The sequence below is a fragment of the Esox lucius genome, chromosome 19, assembly GCF_011004845.1.
Source record: "Esox lucius isolate fEsoLuc1 chromosome 19, fEsoLuc1.pri, whole genome shotgun sequence".
Lineage (NCBI taxonomy): Eukaryota > Metazoa > Chordata > Actinopteri > Esociformes > Esocidae > Esox > Esox lucius.
Window position 1 is genome coordinate 1,516,790 of NC_047587.1, and position 21,058 is coordinate 1,537,847.

Genomic DNA, 21,058 nt, shown 5'->3' on the forward strand with positions numbered 1-21,058 from the left:
TTTAAACTGGCGTGGAACTATTAATCATTAAATTAATAGCTTAAAATAATTAAAAAGTAAAATGTTTAAAGATTTGTAGGCTCCAGCAGACCAACTAAACACTACATACCGTAATCCTCTTATAGGTATTATGGAAGATAATTAACCCCAGCAGGGTGTATTAGGTCCACCTGGACGTCCCAGGGGTGACCCTGCCATTCGCGCATTGTGAACCTCTCGCCAGCTTCTTGGTGCACCCCAGCTGTGGAAATACAATACCTCATCTGAATCTTAGCTTTTGATCGCAGGTAGGATTGCACACATCACTGAAAACATAGCTTAATAATTATTGAATAATATTTTGGTTATTGTTTAATAATGATTCATTGTAGCGTTAAACTCAAACAGTTTATATAATGAATTATTCCTAAATGCGAAATGCCTATGTTTCAAAATATGTTGTTGACTACTAATTCTCTTTAACGCATATCGGCAAAAGCCCCATAAATTATCTGATTTTAATTCTCAAATGTTTCATTGGTATGGGTTGTTATTTGGCCAGAAGCCTTTTCATTAGCTTTAAAACACTGTATTACATTTTAGCAGGCTATTTCTCAAAGCCGTTATAAGGACTGAGACAGACAGTAACTACGTCTGTAGCCATAGCAACATTTGCCTGGGTTCCCAATCACTGTCAGGCTTTGAGTGACATGCGTAATAATAAATTATCCCGACATTACTGAGCTGCCGCATGTGTTATTCAAATGACCGGAAATGAGGTCACTTGTTACTTAACAGGTCGAGTCCATCATATTCTGAAAGTGTCACCTAGTAGGAGAGCTAAAATTGGATATGTTTTGACATTGATTACATTCAATGGACCTGTCCATTGATCAGCCCAACTCCTCACGTCTTTTCCTTCTGTTCACACCATGGTTAGCTAAGTCCATTTAGATTGGTGGCATGGTTAGCTAAGTCCATTTAGACTGGTGGCATGGTTGACTATATCTTGCCAGGTTGGTGGCATGGTTGACTATATCCTCTCAGACTGGTGGCTAGTTGACTATATCCTCTCAGACTGGTGGCATGGTTGACTATATCCTCTCAGACTGGTGGCATGGTTGACTATATCCTCTCAGACTGGTGGCATGGTTGACTATATCCTCTCAGACTGGTGGCATGGTTGACTATATCCTCTCAGACTGGTGGCATGGTTGACTATATCCTCTCAGACTGGTGGCATGGTTGACTATATCCTTTCAGACTGGTGGCATGGTTATCTATGTCCTGCCAGGTTGGTGGCATGGTTGACTATATCCTCTCAGACTGGTGGCATGGTTGACTATATGCTTTCAGACTGGTGGCATGGTTAGCTATGTCCATTCAGGCTGGTGACATGGTTAGCTATGTCCATTCAGGCTGGTGGCATGGTTAGCTATGTCCATTCAGGCTGGTGGCATGGTTATCTATGTCCATTCAGGCTGGTGGCATGGTTAGCTATGTCCCCTCAGACTACCAGCATTGCTAACATCATGATGTTTCCTTACCTCAACAACAGGTTGGAGAGGAGTTGGATTTGTTCAAGGATCTAAGCAGGACATGAATTACTCTGCCTAATTCTGCAGTATTCTAGCAGCCCAGCGCTCTGTGAGAATATATCCAGACTGGTAGTTCACATTCACCCCTTCATACAACCATAAACTAACCCTAACCCATAAAGATGACAAGTGATGACATCACTGTGGTCTTTGAAGACTAAATCTTTGCTTTAAACAAATTCAATTCAATAGAGTTCAGCTGGTTGACAATTACACAGCAACACCTGACCTTTGCTTTTGTCAAGAGCAGAACAAGTGTGTTCATTTTGTCAGCTCAGGATTTCACCAAGCACACTTTCAGCCAAGGAACTTACCTTGTAACCTGCTACCCCTACATATGCAACCGCAACACCTGAAGCATTCCAATCAGTCGTGTTACTGTGAACGATTGGATTCAATGGCGGCATTAGTGACTTCTCAAGTTTAGTGAGTTTACAAACCTTGTTTCGGCACCACCTCCTGGAGGAGAGATGTATTGTACCCGGAGGAGGAGACTGCAGCTCAGGAGGGTGATATTTCTTCTGTCGGGAGTTCTGCTGTGTTGCCTCTATCAGCTAACAGTCACCTCCAGGCTCTCGCCCGGGCACTGGCCCCTGCCCCAGCTCAGTGACGGGTCTGGGGATGGAGAGGGCTTGGCAGGGGCCCAGGACGAAGTGGTCCTGGAGACCTTCGAGGAGAGGGGACGCGGTGTTAACCTGCGAGACACACGAGACACAGAGGTGATGGATCAGACTGAGGAGTTGGATGATCTCTCGGAGACGGCTGCAGGAGGGGATGTCAAACCAGAATCATCCACAGTGGGCACCACGGATGGAGCCACCGGGCCATCAGCCTCATCCCCTTCCACCATGCGAAATCTGGTTCACTGCATTTATGTAAACCCTGATCCCCCGCTCCTGATCCCCACCCCATCACCTGAGCCACCTGTCCCCAATACCACCCTGGTCCCCCCAGCCAACCCCGGGGACGCTCCACACCAGAAGGGGGATTACCCCCCCGACATCTTCTCTGTGGAGGACCGCAGGCGGGGCTGGGTGCTGCTGCACATCTTCGGGATGATGTACATGTTTGTGTCACTGGCCGTCGTGTGCGACGAGTTCTTTGTCCCGGCACTCTCCGTCATCTCAGACGTCCTGGTCATCTCAGACGACGTCGCCGGGGCAACGTTCATGGCGGCCGGAGGCTCCGCCCCGGAGCTGTTCACGTCTCTGATTGGCGTGTTCATCTCTCATAGCAACGTGGGCATCGGTACAATTGTGGGGTCAGCGGTTTTTAACATTCTGTTTGTCATCGGGATGTGCGCCATCTTCTCCAGGGAGATTCTCAAACTTACCTGGTGGCCTCTATTCAGGGACGTCTCCTTCTACATCACAGGTGATAATAAAAATAAAGGTAAAGAGTCTATTTGTGTGGTCAGGAAAACGTCTTGTCACTCATTGACATGTCATGCGTGTTTGGCTTGATAATGACAGCAACAAAGTTGTCTGCGACCAAGCTACAGTAACTCTTTTCACACTGATCTAGGATAAAGCTTACTAATCTATTTACTGTTTTAAGATCAAATCGAGCAGATTTATGGTCAAGCAAACTGTTGTCTTGTTGAGTAAATAAATTAATAGTTTGGGCCAACAGTTGATCTTAATCACATTTGAAAAAGAACAGTGGACAAAAAAGACCACCCCTTACATGAATATATGGTTGCAATTAAACATTCTCTTCTTCTTTCCCCTCATCCTTCATCTCCTCTTCCTCCTCCCTCTCCCCCTTTCCCTCTTCACACCATCCCAGACCTAATCATGCTGATAATCTTCTTCCTCGATAACACCATCATGTGGTGGGAGAGCTTATTTCTGGTGGCTGGATACAGCTCCTATGTCTGCTTTATGAAGTACAACACACAACTGGAGACTGCCTTCAAAAACCAGCTCAGGAAACACCAAGACATCATTAAAATCATCCATGTCGCGGTCCAGGATGAGTCTGGCGAGGTACAGTCATGGTATATGTTAATGTGTATATTAACTCTTCTACACTTCTTGGTGCCGTGTTTCAGCTAAACGTCTTACTTTTGATGGTTAGTGGAGCTTTGAGTCATTATTAAGGGAGAGCAGAGCATGAAAGCTTCAATTGAGAGGATCTGCCATGATGATGAACTGTTTTTGTTCACCCACCTAGCTGGGTGTTTTTATAAATCATTGCAAAAAAGAAATGTACCTAAATGGAAATGGAACAAAGCCCACTACATCTAAGCTTCAACTTTATACCCCTGTAACCACTGAGGGTAACTGAGTCTTAGTTTATAGTGTACAAAGACATCCTCAATAGTTATTGTTGAGTTAGACCCTTAAAGATATACTACACAGATGCCTGACTGAAGAGTGGAGAAAGCCCTTGGATGTAAGTTTCCTATTGACCTTGTGGGTTGTGTGTGATCCTTGTCCACAGAAGGAGAATGGGACAGCAGGTCAAGATAACCAACCTCCAGACCAGCAAGACAAGAATAAATTAAAGGTAGAGGGCACCACAGACACACACAGACACACCCAAATACTGGGTCAGGCATAATGGAATGTGTATTTGAGATGCTTGTTGTTTGTCCTTCATTGAGCTGAAGCCTCTACTCCAAAGAGGAGGAAGTTCAGCCTCTCTCCACAACTCCACCATGAGGAGTACCCTCTTTCAACTGATGATCCACACCCTGGACCCCTTAGGACAGGGTAAGACCGCCTCTGTGTCACCTGTATCTCCTACATCACACCTCTACTTCACCACTGTGTCACCTGTATCTCCTACATCACACCTCTACTTCACCACTGTGTCACCTGTATCTCCTCTACCACACCTGTCCCTCACCACTCTGTCACCTGTATCTCCTCTATCAGACCTCTACTTCACCACTGTGTCACCTGTATCATGATGTCACTGTCTGTGAGTATACGATAACATGATGTCACTGTCTGTGAGTATACTATAACATGATGTCACTGTCTGTGAGTATACTATAACATGATGTCACTGTCTGTGAGTATACTATAACATGATGTCACTGTCTGTGAGTATACTATAACATGATGTCACTGTCTGTGAGTATACTATAACATGATGTCACTGTCTGTGAGTATACTATAACATGATGTCACTGTCTGTGAGTATACGATAACATGATGTCACTGTCTGTGAGTATACTATAACATGATGTCACTGTCTGTGAGTATACTATAACATGATGTCACTGTGTGTGTTTAATACTCGTATGCCTTTGCATTATTAGGTAGAGTATGGATTAGATTGATACACTGACCCAAGCGTTTTAACGCTAATCAAGACTTAATGCTGGCTACAGCTTCCTGTGGACCAATCAGAACATGCTAGTTACAGGCTATAGGATCTGTTTATGTAGTATTGTGATCATTATAGCCTGGACCTGGATCTGTTTGTCCAGTATTGTGATCATTATAGCCTGGTTCTGGATCTGTTTGTCCAGTATTGTGATCATTATAGCCTGGTTCTGGATTTTTTTATCCTGTATTGTGATCATTATAAATTGGTTCTGGATTTGTTTGTCCTGATTTGTGATCATTATAGCCTTATTTTGGATTTGTTTATCCTGTATTGTGATCATTATAGCCTGGTTCTCGATCTGTTTGTTCTATCTTGTGATCATTATAGCTTGCTTCTGGATCTGTTTGTCCTGTCTTGTGATCATTACAGCCTGGTTCTGGATCTGTTTGTCTTGTCTTGTGATCGTTATAGTCTGGTTGTGGATCTATTTGTGCTTCCCTGCTTATTTCTATGGTGATTATTGCCAGGTTCTGTATATTTGTGTGCTTGCTTGTCTAATCCTGTAGTTGTTATAGCCTGGTTTCAGATCTGGTCATTGTAGCTTGGTTCCATTGCATTTTGGGCTATTTTAGCAATTCCTTTTGATATTCCTACCATGACACACATCCTGTTTTCAGGGAAGTTAGAAAGAAAGGGTAGTTGTTTGAACAGACCTGGGGTCAGCAAAGACAGTTAAACCTGAAGGAGAGATGATCAGTCATTAGGTTGATGACTGTAGGAGTTGATAAGGCAGCTTAATCAGATCTGTGACCATGGCAGCTTGGTTATTGCCTATGCAGTGGAGGTAATTAGTGTATATTTAAAGGTGTTGTTGGCTATTAGCACACCAGCTGTTGAACCCAAATGATTTCCTAATATCTGTAACTTTACCTTTAAGTACCAGAGGTTTTTCAGTTGGACAGGTTACAGCTTTCTACCAGCAGATGGGGTTGTTGTCCTCTGGATAAAAAAGTTCTGCTATTGGATAGCCTATGGCCTTTTGTGCTACCTCCCTGGCTTTGTCTTGATCATGTGTCGGTCCCAACCCCTGTGTGTTTGTGACGCAGTGTGTTGGTCTAGACCCAGTGTGTTGGTCCAGACCCTAGTGTTTTGGTGACCCAGTCTTGATCATGTGTCGGTCCCAACCCCTGTGTGTTTGTGACACCGTGTGTTGGTCCAGACCCAGTGTGTTGGTCCAGACCCAGTGTGTTTGTGACACTGTGTGTTGGTCCAGACCCAGTGTGTTGGTCCAGACCCAGTATGTTTGTGACACCGTGTGTTGGTCCAGACCCAGTGTGTTGGTCCAGACCCCAGTGTGTTTGTGACGCAGTGTGTTAGTCCAGACCCAATGTGTTGGTCCAGACCCAATGTGTTGGTCCAGACCCCAGTGTGTCGGTGACGCAGTGTGGTAGTCCAGACCCAGTGTGTAGGTCCAGACCCAGTGTGTTTGGTTCAGACTCCTGTGAGTTTGTGATGCAGTCCAGACCCAGTGTGTTGGTCCAGACCCAGTGTGTTGGTCCAGACCCCAGTGTGTTTGCGTCGCAGTGTGTTGGTCCAGACCCAATGTGTTGGTCCAGACCCCAGTGTGTTGGTGACTCAGTGTGGTAGTCCAGACCCAGTGTGTTGGTCTAGACCCAGTGTGTTGGACGACACCCTAGTGTTTTGGTGACCCAGTGTCTTGGTCCAGACCCAGTGTCTTGGTCCAGACCCAGTGTGTTGGTCCAGACCACAGTGTGTTAGTTACGCAGTGTGTTGGTCCAGACCCAGTGTGTCGGTCCAGACCCCAGTGTGTTAGTGACGCAGTATGTTGGTCCAGACCCAGTGTGTTGGTCCAGACCCCAGTGTGTTGGTCCAGACCCTAGTGTTTTGTTGACCCAGTGTCTTGGTCCAGACCCAGTGTGTTGGTCCAGACCCAGTGTGTTTGGTTCAGACTCCAGTGAGTTTGTGATGCAGTCCAGACCCAGTGTGTTGGTCCAGACCCAGTGTGTTGGTCCAGACCCCAGTGTGTTAGTGACGCAGTGTGTTGGTCCAGACCCAATGTGTTGGTCCAGACCCCAGTGTGTTGGTGATGCAGTGTGGTAGTCCAGACCCAGTGTGTTTGGTCCAGACCCCAGTGTGTTAGTGACGCAATGTGTTGGTCCAGACCCAATGTGTTGGTCCAGACCCCAGTGTGTTGGTGACGCAGTATGGTATTCCAGACCCAGTGTGTAGGTCCAGACCCAGTGTGTTTGGTTCAGACCCCAGTGAGTTTGTGATGCAGTCCAGACCCAGTGTGTAGGTCCAGACCCAGTGTGTTGGTCCAGACCCCAGTGTGTTAGTGACGCAGTGTGTTGGTCCAGACCCTATGTGTTTGTCCAGACCCCAGTGTGTTGGTGACGCAGTGTGGTAGTCCAGACCCAGTGTGTTGGTCCAGACCCAGTGTGTTTGGTCCAGACTCCAGTGAGTTTGTGATGCAGTCCAGACCCAGTGTGTTGGTCCTGACCCAGTGGTTTGGTCCAGTCCCAGTGTTTTGGTCCAGCCCCCGAGTGTTGATGATCTAGAGCCAGAGTGTTGGAAAAACTCCCTAAGAAGGCCGAATTTTAGGAGGACCCAGGCTCAGAGAGGTGACAAGTCCTCTTTTGGCTGTGCCGGGTGAGATATTAAGAGTCCAATTGGAATAATTAATACATTTCTCTGGGTTAAATCCAGAGGCTATTTGATTTTAGACTAGGTCAGAGGTATGACCAGGTGGACAAGGACAGGGATAGCAACAGACCCCCAAACTAGGTAATCCGCAGGTGTGGACAAGGACCTTATCTCCTCCTAAAATTTTAAATTGGAGGAAACTGAGAAAAGTTAGAAGTGCATTCCTCATATCCCCCAGCACAATAATATAGCAGCGTAACACCTTGGAACTGAGACGGGGGGGTCCACCGACACTGTGGCCCTACCCGGGGGAGGCCCCGGACAGGGCCCAACAGGCAGGAAATCAATCCACCCACATTGCCAAGCATCAACCAAAGGGACACCCACCAATCGCAACCCCCCTGAATGAGGGCCGAGTATTGCCAGCAGCGTACAGCCCAATTGCACAAGTGCGCAACAAAGAGACAACAACAAGCCAATGACTCTTCCCCCGAAAGGCATTGGAGGGAGGGCATCCCAGTGGCGACGAGAGCCCACCTGGCAAGGCAGCAAGGGTGGACAGTATCAAGCCTACTGGTCACCTTCACGCCTCTGGGCCAGGCTACACCTAATTATAAACCGTGCTGTAGAGATGAGTTTTAAGTAGACACTTGAGTTTGCATTTCTATCCTTAATTGGCAGATCATTCCACAGTAGTGGAGCTCTATGAGAAAAGGCCCTGCCGCCAGCTGTTTGTTTAGAAATTCTAGGTACAATTAAAAGGCCAGCATCTTGCGATCGTAGGTTACGTGTAGGTATGTATGGCTGGATAATTTCAGCAAGGTAAGTAGGAGCAAGTCCATGTATTGATTTATAGGTTAAGAGTAAAACCTTAAAATCAGCCCTAACCCTAACAGGCAGCCAGTGTAAGGACGCTAGGACAGGAGTAATGTGTTCAAATTGTTTTGTTCTAGTTAGAATTCTAGCAGCCATGTGCAGCACTAATTGAAGTTTATTTCTAATTTTTTCTGGATAACCAGAGAGAAAAGCATAGAAGTAATCTAGTCTAGAAGTAACGAAAGCATGGATTAATTTTTCTGCATCAGTTTTTGATAGAAAGTTTCAAATTTTTGCAATGTTTCGAAGATGAAAATAAGCAACTCTTGAGACATATTTTATATGTTCTTCAAAGGAGAGGTCAGGGTCAAGGGTAATGCCCAGGTTTTTTACAGTTTTTTGGGATACGACCATGAAGCCGTCGAGGTTCACAGTGAGATCTGCTAACAACGCTCTTTGTTTTTTGGGTCCTAAAATGAGCATTTCTGTTTTCCTTGAGTTTAAGAGCAAGACATTCTCTGTCATCCACTTCCTAATATCTGAAATGCATGCTTCCAAAGTAGCTAATTTAGGGGCTTCTCCATGCTTCATTGAAATATATAACTGTGTGTCATCAGCATAACATTGAAAGTTTATGTTGTGATTTCGGATTACATCGCCCAGAGGGAGCATATATAGTGAGAACAATAATGGGCCCAGAATCGAGCCTTGAGGAACACCAAAGCATACCTTTGACTTGTCAGAGGATATGCCATCCACACTAACAAACTGATATCTTTCAGATAAATAAGATTTAAACCAGGCTAGAACATGTCCACGTAGCCCAATATGGGTTTCCAGTCTCTCTAAGAGAAGGGAGTGATCAATAGTGTCAAAAGCAGCACTAAGATCAAGAAGCAACAGTACGGATGCGGAACCTTTGTCTGAGGCCATTAGAAGGCCATTTGTTACCTTCACGAGTGCAGTCTCAGTACTATGATGGGACCTGAAACCGGACTGGAGTATTTCATAAATATTATTTGTCTTTAGGAAGGCATTCAGTTGTTGGGAAACACATTTTTCTAAGATTTTTGAGAGGAACGGTTCGATATTGGCCTATAATTGTTTAATATGTCGGGATCCAGATTACATTTTTTAATTCCCGCAATTTTTATTGAGTTTGGTACACATCCGGAGGAAAGGGAGCAATTTATTATGTTCAACATTGGCTGACCTAGCACAGGAAACAGCTCCTTAAGTAATTTTGTTGGAATCGGGTCTAGCTGAGAATTTGTGGGTTTAGGACTCATTACAAATTTAGTAAATGTGTTGAGCGATACGGTATCAAAAAATTCCAGTGTCCCCATTGACACCTGGTCAGGGAGGTTCAGGACATTTTTAGGACAACTGAGATTTTGAGGAGTCAGTTATTTGTTTTCTAATGGTGATGATCTTTTCATCAAAGTAGTTAATGTATTCATTACAATTTAAGTGCTTTTTTGTTAACATTGCGACTGTATCAAAGAGACATTTTGGATTGTTTTTGTTCACCTCAATCAGGTTGGAGAAATAAGCTGATCGAGCAGACGTGAGTGATTTTCGGTAATGTAGTGTACTGTCTATCCAGGCTAGTCTAAATACTTCCAACTTGGTGGAGCGCCACTTTCGCTCCAATTTTCTGGAGGCTTGCAAGTGCTCTAGTATTGTTTGTGTACCAGGGAGCAAGTTTCTTGTTGCGTATTTCTTTAGTTTTAAGTGGTGCAACTGTGTCTAATGTATTTCGCAGTGTTGAGTTTAGATCCTCGATTTGATCGTTTACAGATTTATTTACTCTGTCGTTAATGAGTGAACTTGTAAGAATATCAAGGAATTTATTTGTAGTCCGCTAATTTATAGTACGGCTTTTGAAACTCATTGTTTGCGGAGCAAGTGGATTTCTTGTTTTAACGGTAAATTTAATAAGACAGGAAATTATTAGATCTACAATATCTATTTCTCGTGACAGGACTAAATCTAAGGTGTGAATGTGGCAATGTGTTGGACCTGAGACATGTTGGATAAAACCCATTGAGTCAATTATGGCTTGAAAGGCTTTTTGAAGAGGATCATTGGACTTTTCCATATGAATATTGAAATCGCCAAAAATTTTATTACTATCTGCCATGACTACAAGGTTAGACAAGAATTCAGGAAACTCAGTGAGGAACATTGTGTATGGCCCGGGGGGCTTATAAATAGTAGCTATGTAAAACGATTTATCAGCCTGGTTAACTTTCATTAGTAAAACTTCAAAAGAATGAAACTCAGTGATATGTTTGAGAGTAAATTTATATTTACTGTGATAAATATTAGCGACACCCCCTCATTTCGGGATGCACGAGGGATATGATCACTAGTATAACCAGGAGGAGAGGCCTCATTTAAGGCAGTGAATTCATTAGGCTTTAGCCATGTTTCACATAATCAATCAAAATCAATATGAACAACACATCAATATAAACACAACCTAAATATAATCACATAATGAATATAAACACTACCTCAATATAAACAGCAAGTCAATGTAAAGACTACCTCAATTTCATTACAACTTCAGTATAAACAGTAACAACACCCAATATGTACCTGTAGGCCATGTTTGCTCTGTGTGATAAATGAAAAAGACCTAGGGTTGCTGAGTCCATCCAGTAGACACAGACAGGCTAGAGCTATTTAAATCCAGACATCGTCATGATCACTCAGCCATGCCTCCAGTAAAAAGGAGATGCACTTATATATGAATTACAGTAATTACTGATTGTAATTATCTCTATGAAATTAGCTGAAACTCCAAACTGCGCTCAGATGCCTCCCAGGTCCTTTGATCATCCTTGAGATGTCTCTAGAATTCAATTGGAGTCCACTTGTGGCAAACAAAATGTCCAAGAAAGTCTTCTTAGATATTTTGAGAAGGGCATAAAAAATGAAAGCATTTAAAATTCCCAGGAGCACAGTAGGCTCCATCAGTGAACATGGCTTTTATGGTAGAGTAGCTAGAAGGGAACCCCCCCTGTGTAAAAGTCATTACATGCCTTCTGTAGTTTGCCATTATATCACTTAAAGGACTCTGAGACCATAAGGGTAAATATGATTTAGACTGATGAGACCAAAATGTAACTATTTGACCTGACTACCAAGCGCTACATCTGGCAAAAACAAGGTACTGCTCATCACCTGGCTAAGAACATGCTGTACATAAGGTGAAGGATGTTAGAAGCATCATGGTATGGGCATGATTCTCAGTGGCAGAGACTGACTGGTTGGGAATAATGGAAGGATAAATGGAGAAAAAAAACTCATCCAAAGAAACACAGAACATCAGCATTGGGCAAAGATTCATCTTTCAGCATGACAATGACCAGAAGCCCACAGCTAAGTCAGTGCTGTAGTGGCTTCAGGCTTCATGTCTGTGAATGCGAAGGAGGTCAAAGTCTGGACTTGAGCCGTATGTAACAACCGTGGGGAGAACTGAGTATGGCAGTTCACAGATGTTCCCCTTCCAATCTGACAGAGCTTGGAAGAGGGAGAGAAACTGATCAAATCCCGGTATGCAAAGCTGGTAGTAGAGACATACCTCAGAAGACTCAATGCTGGTAGTAGAGACATACCTCAGAAGACTCAATGCTGGTAATAGAGACATACCTCAGAAGACTCAATGCTGGTAGTAGAGACATACCTCAGAAGACTCAATGCTGGTAGTTGAGACATACCTCAGAAGACTCAATGCTGGTAGTAGAGACATACCTCAGAAGACTCAATGCTGGTAGTTGAGACATACCTCAGAAGACTCAATGCTGGTAGTTGAGACATACCTCAGAAGACTCAATGCTGGTAGTTGAGACATACCTCAGAAGACTCAATGCTGGTAGTTGAGACATACCTCAGAAGACTCAATGCTGGTAGTAGAGACATACCTCAGAAGACTCAATGCTGGTAGTTGAGACATACCTCAGAAGACTCAATGCTGGTAGTTGAGACATACCTCAGAAGACTCAATGCTGGTAGTTGAGACATACCTCAGAAGACTCAATGCTTGTAGTAGAGACATACCCCAGAAGATTTAAAGCTGCAATCACTTTACAAAGTACTCAGAAAAGGGTCTAAACACTTATGAACATGAGATAAATTGGCACCCATTTCTAAAACCATGTTTTTGCTGTGTCATTATGGAGTATTGCATGTAGATTGATTGCAAATATTTAATAAATTATACTTTAAATCTATATCACAACAAATGAAGTGAAGGGGTCTAAATACTTTATTCATCTCTCTTTATGTCAGTCTGTCAGTATTTTTGTCCATCTGTTGGTCAATCTGTCTATATATCCATCTGTCTGTTTGCCTGTCTGTCTGCATATCCATCTGTCTGTTTGCCTGTCTGTCTGTATATCCATTTGTCTGTTTGCCTGTCTGTCTGTATATCCATCTGTCTGTTTGCCTGTCTGTCTGTATATCCATCTGTCTGTTTGCCTGTCTGTCTGTATATCCATCTGTCTGTTCGCCTGTCTGTCTTTATATCCATCTGTCTGTTTGCCTGTCTGTCTGTATATCCATCTGTCTGTTTTCCTGTCTGTCTGTATATCCATTTGTCTGTTTGCCTGTCTGTCTGTATGTCCATCTGTCTGTTCGCCTGTCTGTCTATATATCCATCTGTCTGTTTGCCTGTCTGTCTGTATATCCATCTGTCTGTTTGCCTGTCTGTCTTTATGTCCATCTGTCTGTTTGCCTGTCTGTCTGTATATCCACCTGTCTGTTGTTGTTGTTATTCTCACATGTTCTCTGTCTGTGGTTGCAGGTGGTAGAAATGAGCCACACAAAGAGCCAGCCGCCTCAGCCCCACCCAAGGAGGAAGAGAAAAAGGTAAAAGGCTTGGTGTTGCTTCACCCGCTCAACATATAGACTGTTGTATTGATTCCCTCCCTCTCAACATATAGACTGTTGTATTGACTCCCTCCCTCTCAACATATAGACTGTTGTATTGACTCCCTCCCTCTCAACATATAGACTGTTGTATTGACTCCCTCCCGCTCAACACATAGACTGTAGTATTGACTCCCTCCCTCTCAACATATAGACTGTTCTATTGACTCCCTCCCTCTCAACATATAGACTGTTGTATTGACTCCCACCCTCTCAACATACAGACTGTTGTATTGACTCCCTCCCTCTCAACATGTAGACTGTTGTATTGACTCCCTCCCTCTCAACATATAGACTGTTGTATTGACTCCCTCCCTCTCAACATATAGACTGTTGTATTGACTCCCTCCCTCTCAACATATAGACTGTTGTATTGACTCCCTCCCTCTCAACATACAGACTGTTGTATTGACTCCCTCCCTCTCAACATATAGACTGTTGTATTGACTCCCTCCCTCTCAACATACAGACTGTTGTATTGATTCCCTCCCTCTCAACATATAGACTGTTGTATTGACTCCCTCTCTCTCAACATATAGACTGTAGTATTGACTCCCTCCCTCTCAACATATAGACTGTTGTATTGACTCCCTCCCTCTCAACATATAGACTGTTGTATTGACTCCCTCCCTCTCAACATATAGACTGTTGTATTGACTCCCTCCCTCTCAACATATAGACTGTTGTATTGATTCCCTCCCTCTCAACATGTAGACTGTAGTATTGACTCCCTCCCTCTCAACATATAGACTGTTGTATTGACTCCCTCCCTCTCAACATATAGACTGTTGTATTGACTCCCTCCCTCTCAACATATAGACTGTTGTATTGACTCCCTCCCTCTCAACATATATACTGTTGTATTGATTCCCTCCCTCTCAACATATAGACTGTTGTATTGACTCCCTCCCTCTCAACATATAGACTGTAGTATTGACTCCCTCCCTCTCAACATATAGACTGTTGTATTGATTCCCTCCCTCTCAACATATATACTGTTGTATTGATTCCCTCCCTCTCAACATATAGACTGTTGTATTGACTCCCTCCCTCCTAAACATATAGACTGTAGTATTGACTCCCACCCGCTCAACATATAGACTGTTGTATTGAATCCCTCCCTCTCAACATATAGACTGTTGTATTGACTCCCTCCCTCTCAACATATAGACTGTTGTATTGACTCCCTCCCTCTCAACATGTAGACTGTTGTATTGACTACCTCCCTCTCAACATATAGACTGTAGTATTGACTCCCTCCCTCTCAACATGTAGACTGTTGTATTGACTCCCTTTTTCATAGGACGAAACAGCAGCAGCACTTGAGTGCTCTGAAAGTAGCGATGATGAAGATGACACTGATGAAGACACTGATGAAGACAGTGACGAAGACAGCTCTGACGAGGAGAGTTCTATTGAAGAAGAGGAAGATGAGGATGACACTGACAAGCCTTTGTCGTTGATGTGGCCAGACACCAGGTGTAAACAGGCCAACTATCTGTTCCTGCTTCCCATAGTGTTCCCTCTGTGGCTCACTGTGCCAGATGTCCGTAACCCCGTAAGGCCCTCAGACACACAATAACATTACAATAGAAAACATTCAATCAACATAAATATCTACACAACCACAGGTACAGGATGAACCTACTTAATGTTAGGCTGTAGAACCAGTAGAACCATCTCCGTAGAACCATCAGTAGAACCATCTCCGTACTGTTAGACTACCCATGACCTCTGACCCAGAGTAGTACCATCTCCATACTGTTAGGCTACCCATGACCTCTGACCCAGAGTAGTACCATCTCCATACTGTTAGGCTACCCATGACCTCTGACCCAGAGTAGTACCATCTCCATACTTTTAGGCTACACATGACCTCTGACCCAGAGTAGTACCATCTCCATACTGTTAGGCTACACAGGACCTCTGACCCAGAGTAGTACCATCTCTATACATTACCTCTGAGAAGTACCCAGAGTAGTACTTTTGGCTTACTTTTCAATCTGCAAGCACAGAAATGTCAGAATAAACAGCATGCTTCTTGGAATCACTGTTCTGATAATCTGTAGAATCCTGAAAGAGGTTTTGTGTGGTATATCAGTCATGACAGAATCCTGAAAGAGGTTTGTCTGTTGTATATCAGTACTGACTGAATCCTGAAAGAGGTTTGTGTGTGGTATATCAGTACTGACAGAATCCTGAAAGAGGTTTCTCTGTGGTATATCAGTACTGACAGAATCCTGAAAGAGGTTTCTCTGTGGTATATCAGTACTGACAGAATCCAGAAAGAGGTTTCTCTGTGGTATATCAGTACTGACATAATCCTGAAAGAGTTTTGTGTTTGGTATGTCAGTACTGACAGAATCCTGAAAGAGGTTTGTCTGTTATATATCAGTATGGACTGAATCCTCAAAGAGGTTTGTGTGTGGTATATCAGTACTGACAGAGTCCTGAAAGAGGTTTCTCTGTGGTATATCAGTACTGACAGAATCCTGAAAGAGGTTTGTGTGTGGTATATCAGTACTGACAGAATCCTGAAAGAGGTTTCTCTGAGGTATATCAGTACTGACAGAATCCTGAAAGAGGTTTGTCTGTTATATATCAGTATGGACTGAATCCTCAAAGAGGTTTGTCTGTTTTATATCAGTACTGACTAAATCCTGAAAGAGGTTTGTGTGTGGTATATCAGTACTCACTGAATCCTGAAAGAGGTTTCTCTGAGGTATATCAGTACTGACAGAATCCTGAAAGAGGTTTGTCTGTTATATATCAGTACTGACTGAATCCTGAAATAGGTTTGTGTGTGGTATATTACTACTGACAGAATTATGAGACAGGTTTGTCTGTGGTACATCAGTACTGACTGAATCATGAGAGTTTTGTTTGTGGTATATCAGTACTGTCAGAATCATGAGAGAGGTTTGTCTGTGGTACATCAATACTGACTGTGTCTGTCTGTCTGTCTGTAGATGTATAAGAAGTTCTTTGTGATCACCTTCCTGGGTTCCATCCTGTGGATCGCTGTGTTCTCCTACCTCATGGTGTGGTGGGCTCATCAGGTTAGTAAGACCAATTACATTCCCAGGAGAACTCTGTCCCCAGGATAACTACATTCCCAGGAGAACTCTGTCCCCAGGATAACTACATTCCCAGGATAACTCTGTCCCCAGGATAACTACATTCCCAGGATAACTCTGTTCCCAGGATAACTACATTCCCAGGATAACTCTGTCCCCAGTATAACTACATCTTCAGGTTTACTGCCGCCCAGGCTTACTACATCCCCAGGCTAAACAGAGTGGTGCCCAGGCTAGAATTAGCCCTAACAGCCTTGTGAACAGTGTTTTCAAAACTAAAACTAACCCACATCTGGACAGACTTGCATCCAGGCTAGAAAACAAACCACAGCCCATGGTGTCACCTTTCTCTGCCAGGTGGGAGAAACCATTGGCATCTCAGAGGAGGTCATGGGCTTGACCGTCCTGGCAGCAGGGACCTCCATTCCTGACCTGATCACCAGCGTCATCGTGGCCCGTAAGGGACTGGGCGACATGGCCGTGTCCAGCTCTGTGGGTTCCAACATTTTCGACATCACCATGGGGTGAGTCTGATATACAGCTCTGGAAAAAGCCACTACAAATGTTTCTTAAATCAGCATCTCTACATCAATCGATCAATCAATCAAATGTATTTATAAAGCCCTTTTTACAACAGCAGTTGTCACAAAGTGTTTTTACAAAAACACCCGGCCTTAAACCCCAAGGAGCAAACAACATTGAATTTCCACTCTACATGTACGACAGCCATTCCAGTGTCTGTCAAATTCCAACACAGACACACCTCATTTCACTTAATGGGGTACTGATTAGGTGATTACCTGAACCAAATATAATTTAACGAGGAAAAGTATAAAAACCACTGCTGTGGTCATCATTATCCTCTTGCAATAGGACAAGCTGGATGGCAAAAACAGTGCAAGTAGTACCTCAAATGTAATTTGAATATAAAAATAACTATTCAGAATGACAAAAGAGTTGAACATAAAAGCTTTGAGTGAGGAAAAGAAGGGTTTAATTCTGGCTTTAATGGCAGATGGATGCAGTGAGCATCAGGTTGCTTTCATCCTGAACATTTCAAAGATGGCGGTTCATAAGAACAAGGTCAAGCAACAGACATTGGGGACAACAAAGCTACAGACTGGCAGAGGGCAAAAACGACTGTCCACTGACCGAGATGACCGTCAACTCGAGTGCGAATGTCACTCAACAACCGTAGGATGACATCAAGTGACCTACAAAAAGAATGGCAAACAGCAGCTGTGGTGAAGTGCACGACGAGGATGGTTCGAAACAGGCTCCTAGGGGCAGGGCTGAAGTCATGCAAAGCTAGAAAAAAGCCCTTCATCAGTGAGAAGCAAAGAAGAGCCAGGCTGAAGTTTGCAAAAGACCATAAGGATGGAGACCTGGAGAGGCCTACAAGCCAAAGTGTCGCTCACCCACAGTGAAATGTGGTGGAGGATCGGTGATGATCTGGGGGTGCTTCAGCAAGGCTGGAATCAGGCAGTTTTGTCTTTGTGAAGGACGCATGAATCAAGCCAAGTACAAGGTTATCCAGGAAGAACACCTGCTTCCTTCTGCTCTGACAAAGTTCCCCAACTCTGAGAATAGTTTTTTCCAGCAGGACAATGCTCCATGCCACACAGCCAGGTCAATCAAGGTGTGGATGGAGGACCACCAGATCAAGACCCTGTCATGGCCAACCCAATCTCCAGACCTGAACCCCATTGAAAACCTCTGGAATTTGAGGAATTCCCAGGAGGAAAATGGATGGTCACAAGCCATCAAACAAAGCCGATCTACTTGAATATTTGTGCCAGGTGTGGCATAAAGTCACCCAACAGCAATGTAACAGACTGGTGGAGAGCATGCCAAGACGCATAAAAGCTGTGATAAAAAATCTGGGTTATTACACCAAATATTGATGTATGAAATCTTCCTATGTTAAAACATTAGTTTTTTATTGTTGAATAATGAATATGAATTTGTTTTCTTTGCATTATTTGAGGTCTGAAAACAAAGCATCTTCTTTTGGTTATTTTGACCAGTTAATATTTTTATTTGGAATTTGGGAGTAATGTTGTCAGTAGTTTATAGAATAAAACAAAACTGTTCATTTTACTCAAACACATACCTATGAATAGTAAAACCAGAGAAACAGATAATTTTGCAGTGGTCTCTTAATTTTTTCCAGAGCTGTATGTAGTGGTGGTAATGGTGTAGTCAGGGACATAACTATCGGGGGTACAGGAGGTGGGGCCCGCTGTGGTTGGGGGCCCGCGGTGGGTGGGGGGCCGCGGTGGGTGGGGGGCCCACTGTGGTTGTGGTAGAAATGTATTCTAGTAGAAATGTATTAGTACTCTGGTAGTTATGCATTAGTATTGGAAAACCATGAAGCCTGGGGCCAACATGATAATACATCTGAATATCTCAGTAAATTTTGGAAGCAATATGAACGTTCCCAGGGAAACAGTATGAAATGCTTAAATGCTTTGAAGCGTACTGAAATGTTAACATCATAAGGTGGTCGACCTAGTAGAAAATATTATGATAACTTTGTCCCTCAGGCTGTAGTGGTCATGTTTCATGGCAACTCTGTCCCTCAGGCTGATGTTGTGTTTCATGGTAACTCTGTCCCTCAGGCAAATGTTGTGTTTCATGGTAACTCTGTCCCTCAGGCAAATGTTGTGTTTCATGGTAACTCTGTCCATCAGGCAAATGTTGTGTTTAATGGCAACTCTGTCCCTCAGGCTGATGTTTTGTTTCATGGTAACTCTGTCCCTCAGGCTGATGTTTTGTTTCATGGTAACTCTGTCCCTCAGGCTGTGGTCATGTTTCATGGTAACTCTGTCCCTCAGGCTGTGGTCATGTTTCATGGTAACTCTGTCCCTCAGGCTGTGGTCATGTTTCATGGTAACTCTGTTTGTCAGGCTGTGGTCTTGTTTCATGGTAACTGTCCATCAGGCTGAGGTCATTTTTCATGGTAACTGTCCATCAGGCTGAGGTCGTGTTTCATGGTAACTGTCCATCAGGCTGAGGTCATGTTTCATGGTAACTGTCCATCAGGCTGAGGTCGTGTTTCATGGTAACTCTGTCCATCAGGCTGAGGTTGTGTTTCATGGTAACTCCGTCCATCAGGCTGAGGTTGTGTTTCATGGTAACTCTGTCCCTCAGGCTGATGTTTTGTTTCATGGTAACTCTGTCCCTCAGGCTGTGGTCATGTTTCATGGTAACTCTGTCCCTCAGGCTGTGGTCATGTTTCATGGTAACTCTGTCCCTCAGGCTGTGGTCATGTTTCATGGTAACTGTCCGTCAGGCTGAGGTCGTGTTTCATGGTAACTCTGTCCATCAGGCTGAGGTTGGGTTTCATGGTAACTCTGTCCATCAGGCTGAGGTCGGGTTTTATGGTAACTCTGTCCATCAGGCTGAGGTTGTGTTTCATGGTAACTCTGTCCATCAGGCTGTGGTCTTGTTTCATGGTAACTCTGTCCGTCAGGCTGTGGTCGTGTTTCATTGTAACTTTGTCCCCCAGGTTGCCAGTTCCGTGGTTACTGTGGTCATGTTTCCATGGGTTTGCCCCGGTGCCCGTCAGCTCTAACGGACTGTTCTGTGCCATTGTGTTGCTCTTCATCATGCTCCTCTTCGTCATCATCTCCATCACCGCCTGTCAGTGGAAGATGAACAAGATGCTAGGCTCCACCATGTTCCTACTCTACTTCATCTTCCTTGTTGTCAGTGTTATGCTGGAGGACAGGGTTATTCTCTGCCCTGTATCCATTTAACACTACTCTGGTCTGGTAGGAGATACATGTGATCCTCTATGTCTTCCTAAAGCAGACATGTTTTTCAGCCTACCAGTATTGACCAGCCCTTCTTTACAGCATTTAGTACACACTTGTTTTTATATCCTTTCAGAGATCCAGAAATCCATCCTTGTCCACTAATCCTAACCTTTTAAACCAAACATAAACTAGCCGTAATGCCTAAATCGATATTTTCCCTTAATGCCTAACCCACAAATTAACCCCAACTGTTACACTATGCCCTGTTGTATGTTTCTCCCTAAATATAAACCTCAAGCTGGAGATTTTCTGAGGACCTGCCAAAAATTATTCCGATTTTAATGGCTTTGGGTCACCGCATGTACATGTACATCTGGATCACAGACACACAAACTCTGCTGACAGTCATTATATACCTTGTTTCCATCTATTACTGAATCCAAAAGTCCTTTCTCTTTCCAAGGCATTTATCCAGGGTAAACATGTCTCAGTTATGCTCCTTGTAAATGGCTTTGGCTGAAAGTATTCAGCTAGAGTATGATATTAGTAAAACCAGGAACTGGGTTATCAATTTAAGTACCACCCCGTTTCAAAAAAGTTGGGACACTGCATAAAATGCTAATAAAAACAGAATCCATTTATCCTGTATTCTATTGAAAATAGTACAAAGATAACATACCAAATGTTAAAACTGAGAAATGTTATTGTTTTTGGAAAAGCATTTTGAATTTGATGCCAGCAACAAGTTGGTTGTTTGATATAGGATTTCAACTGCTCAACAGTTCGGGGTCTTTTTTGTAATACTTTTTGTTTCCTAATGTGCAATGTTTTTTGGCCTGCCTGCATCCAGACAGGTCTGGATGCAGGCAGGCCAGTTCAGCAACCGGACTCTTTTACTACAGAGCCATGCTGTTGTAATACATGCAGAATGTGGTTTGGCATT

At 43.6% G+C, this 21,058-nt stretch overlaps 1 protein-coding gene across 2 annotated transcripts; it reads left to right on the forward strand.

Annotated features, from left to right (window-relative positions):
- Positions 1-119: 119 nt before the first annotated feature.
- On the forward strand, positions 120-20,764 carry slc24a1 (solute carrier family 24 member 1). Of its 2 annotated transcripts, none has more exons than XM_034288011.1 (10): positions 120-287; positions 1,538-2,969; positions 3,366-3,565; positions 4,023-4,088; positions 4,186-4,294; positions 13,153-13,217; positions 14,581-14,835; positions 16,247-16,336; positions 16,712-16,878; positions 19,866-20,764. In XM_034288011.1, the coding sequence occupies exons 2-10, from the start codon at positions 2,048-2,050 to the stop codon at positions 20,113-20,115; spliced, it is 2,124 nt and encodes a 707-aa protein (XP_034143902.1). In that variant the 5' UTR covers positions 120-287; positions 1,538-2,047; the 3' UTR covers positions 20,116-20,764. The 2 variants fall into 2 exon arrangements, with proteins under 2 accessions (XP_034143902.1, XP_028971136.1); XM_029115303.2 differs by having other exon boundaries at positions 1,538-2,951.
- Positions 20,765-21,058: the final 294 nt, after the last annotated feature.

Excerpts from the sequence above, each read along its gene's own strand:
- slc24a1 (XM_034288011.1), top strand. The coding sequence starts at position 2,048 with ATGTATTGTACCCGGAGGAGGAGACTGCAGCTCAGGAGGGTGATATTT. Across the intron at positions 14,836-16,246 it reads TGCCAGATGTCCGTAACCCC|ATGTATAAGAAGTTCTTTGT; the intron begins GTAAGGCCCTCA and ends GTCTGTCTGTAG. Across the intron at positions 16,879-19,865 it reads ATTTTCGACATCACCATGGG|GTTGCCAGTTCCGTGGTTAC; the intron begins GTGAGTCTGATA and ends TTTGTCCCCCAG.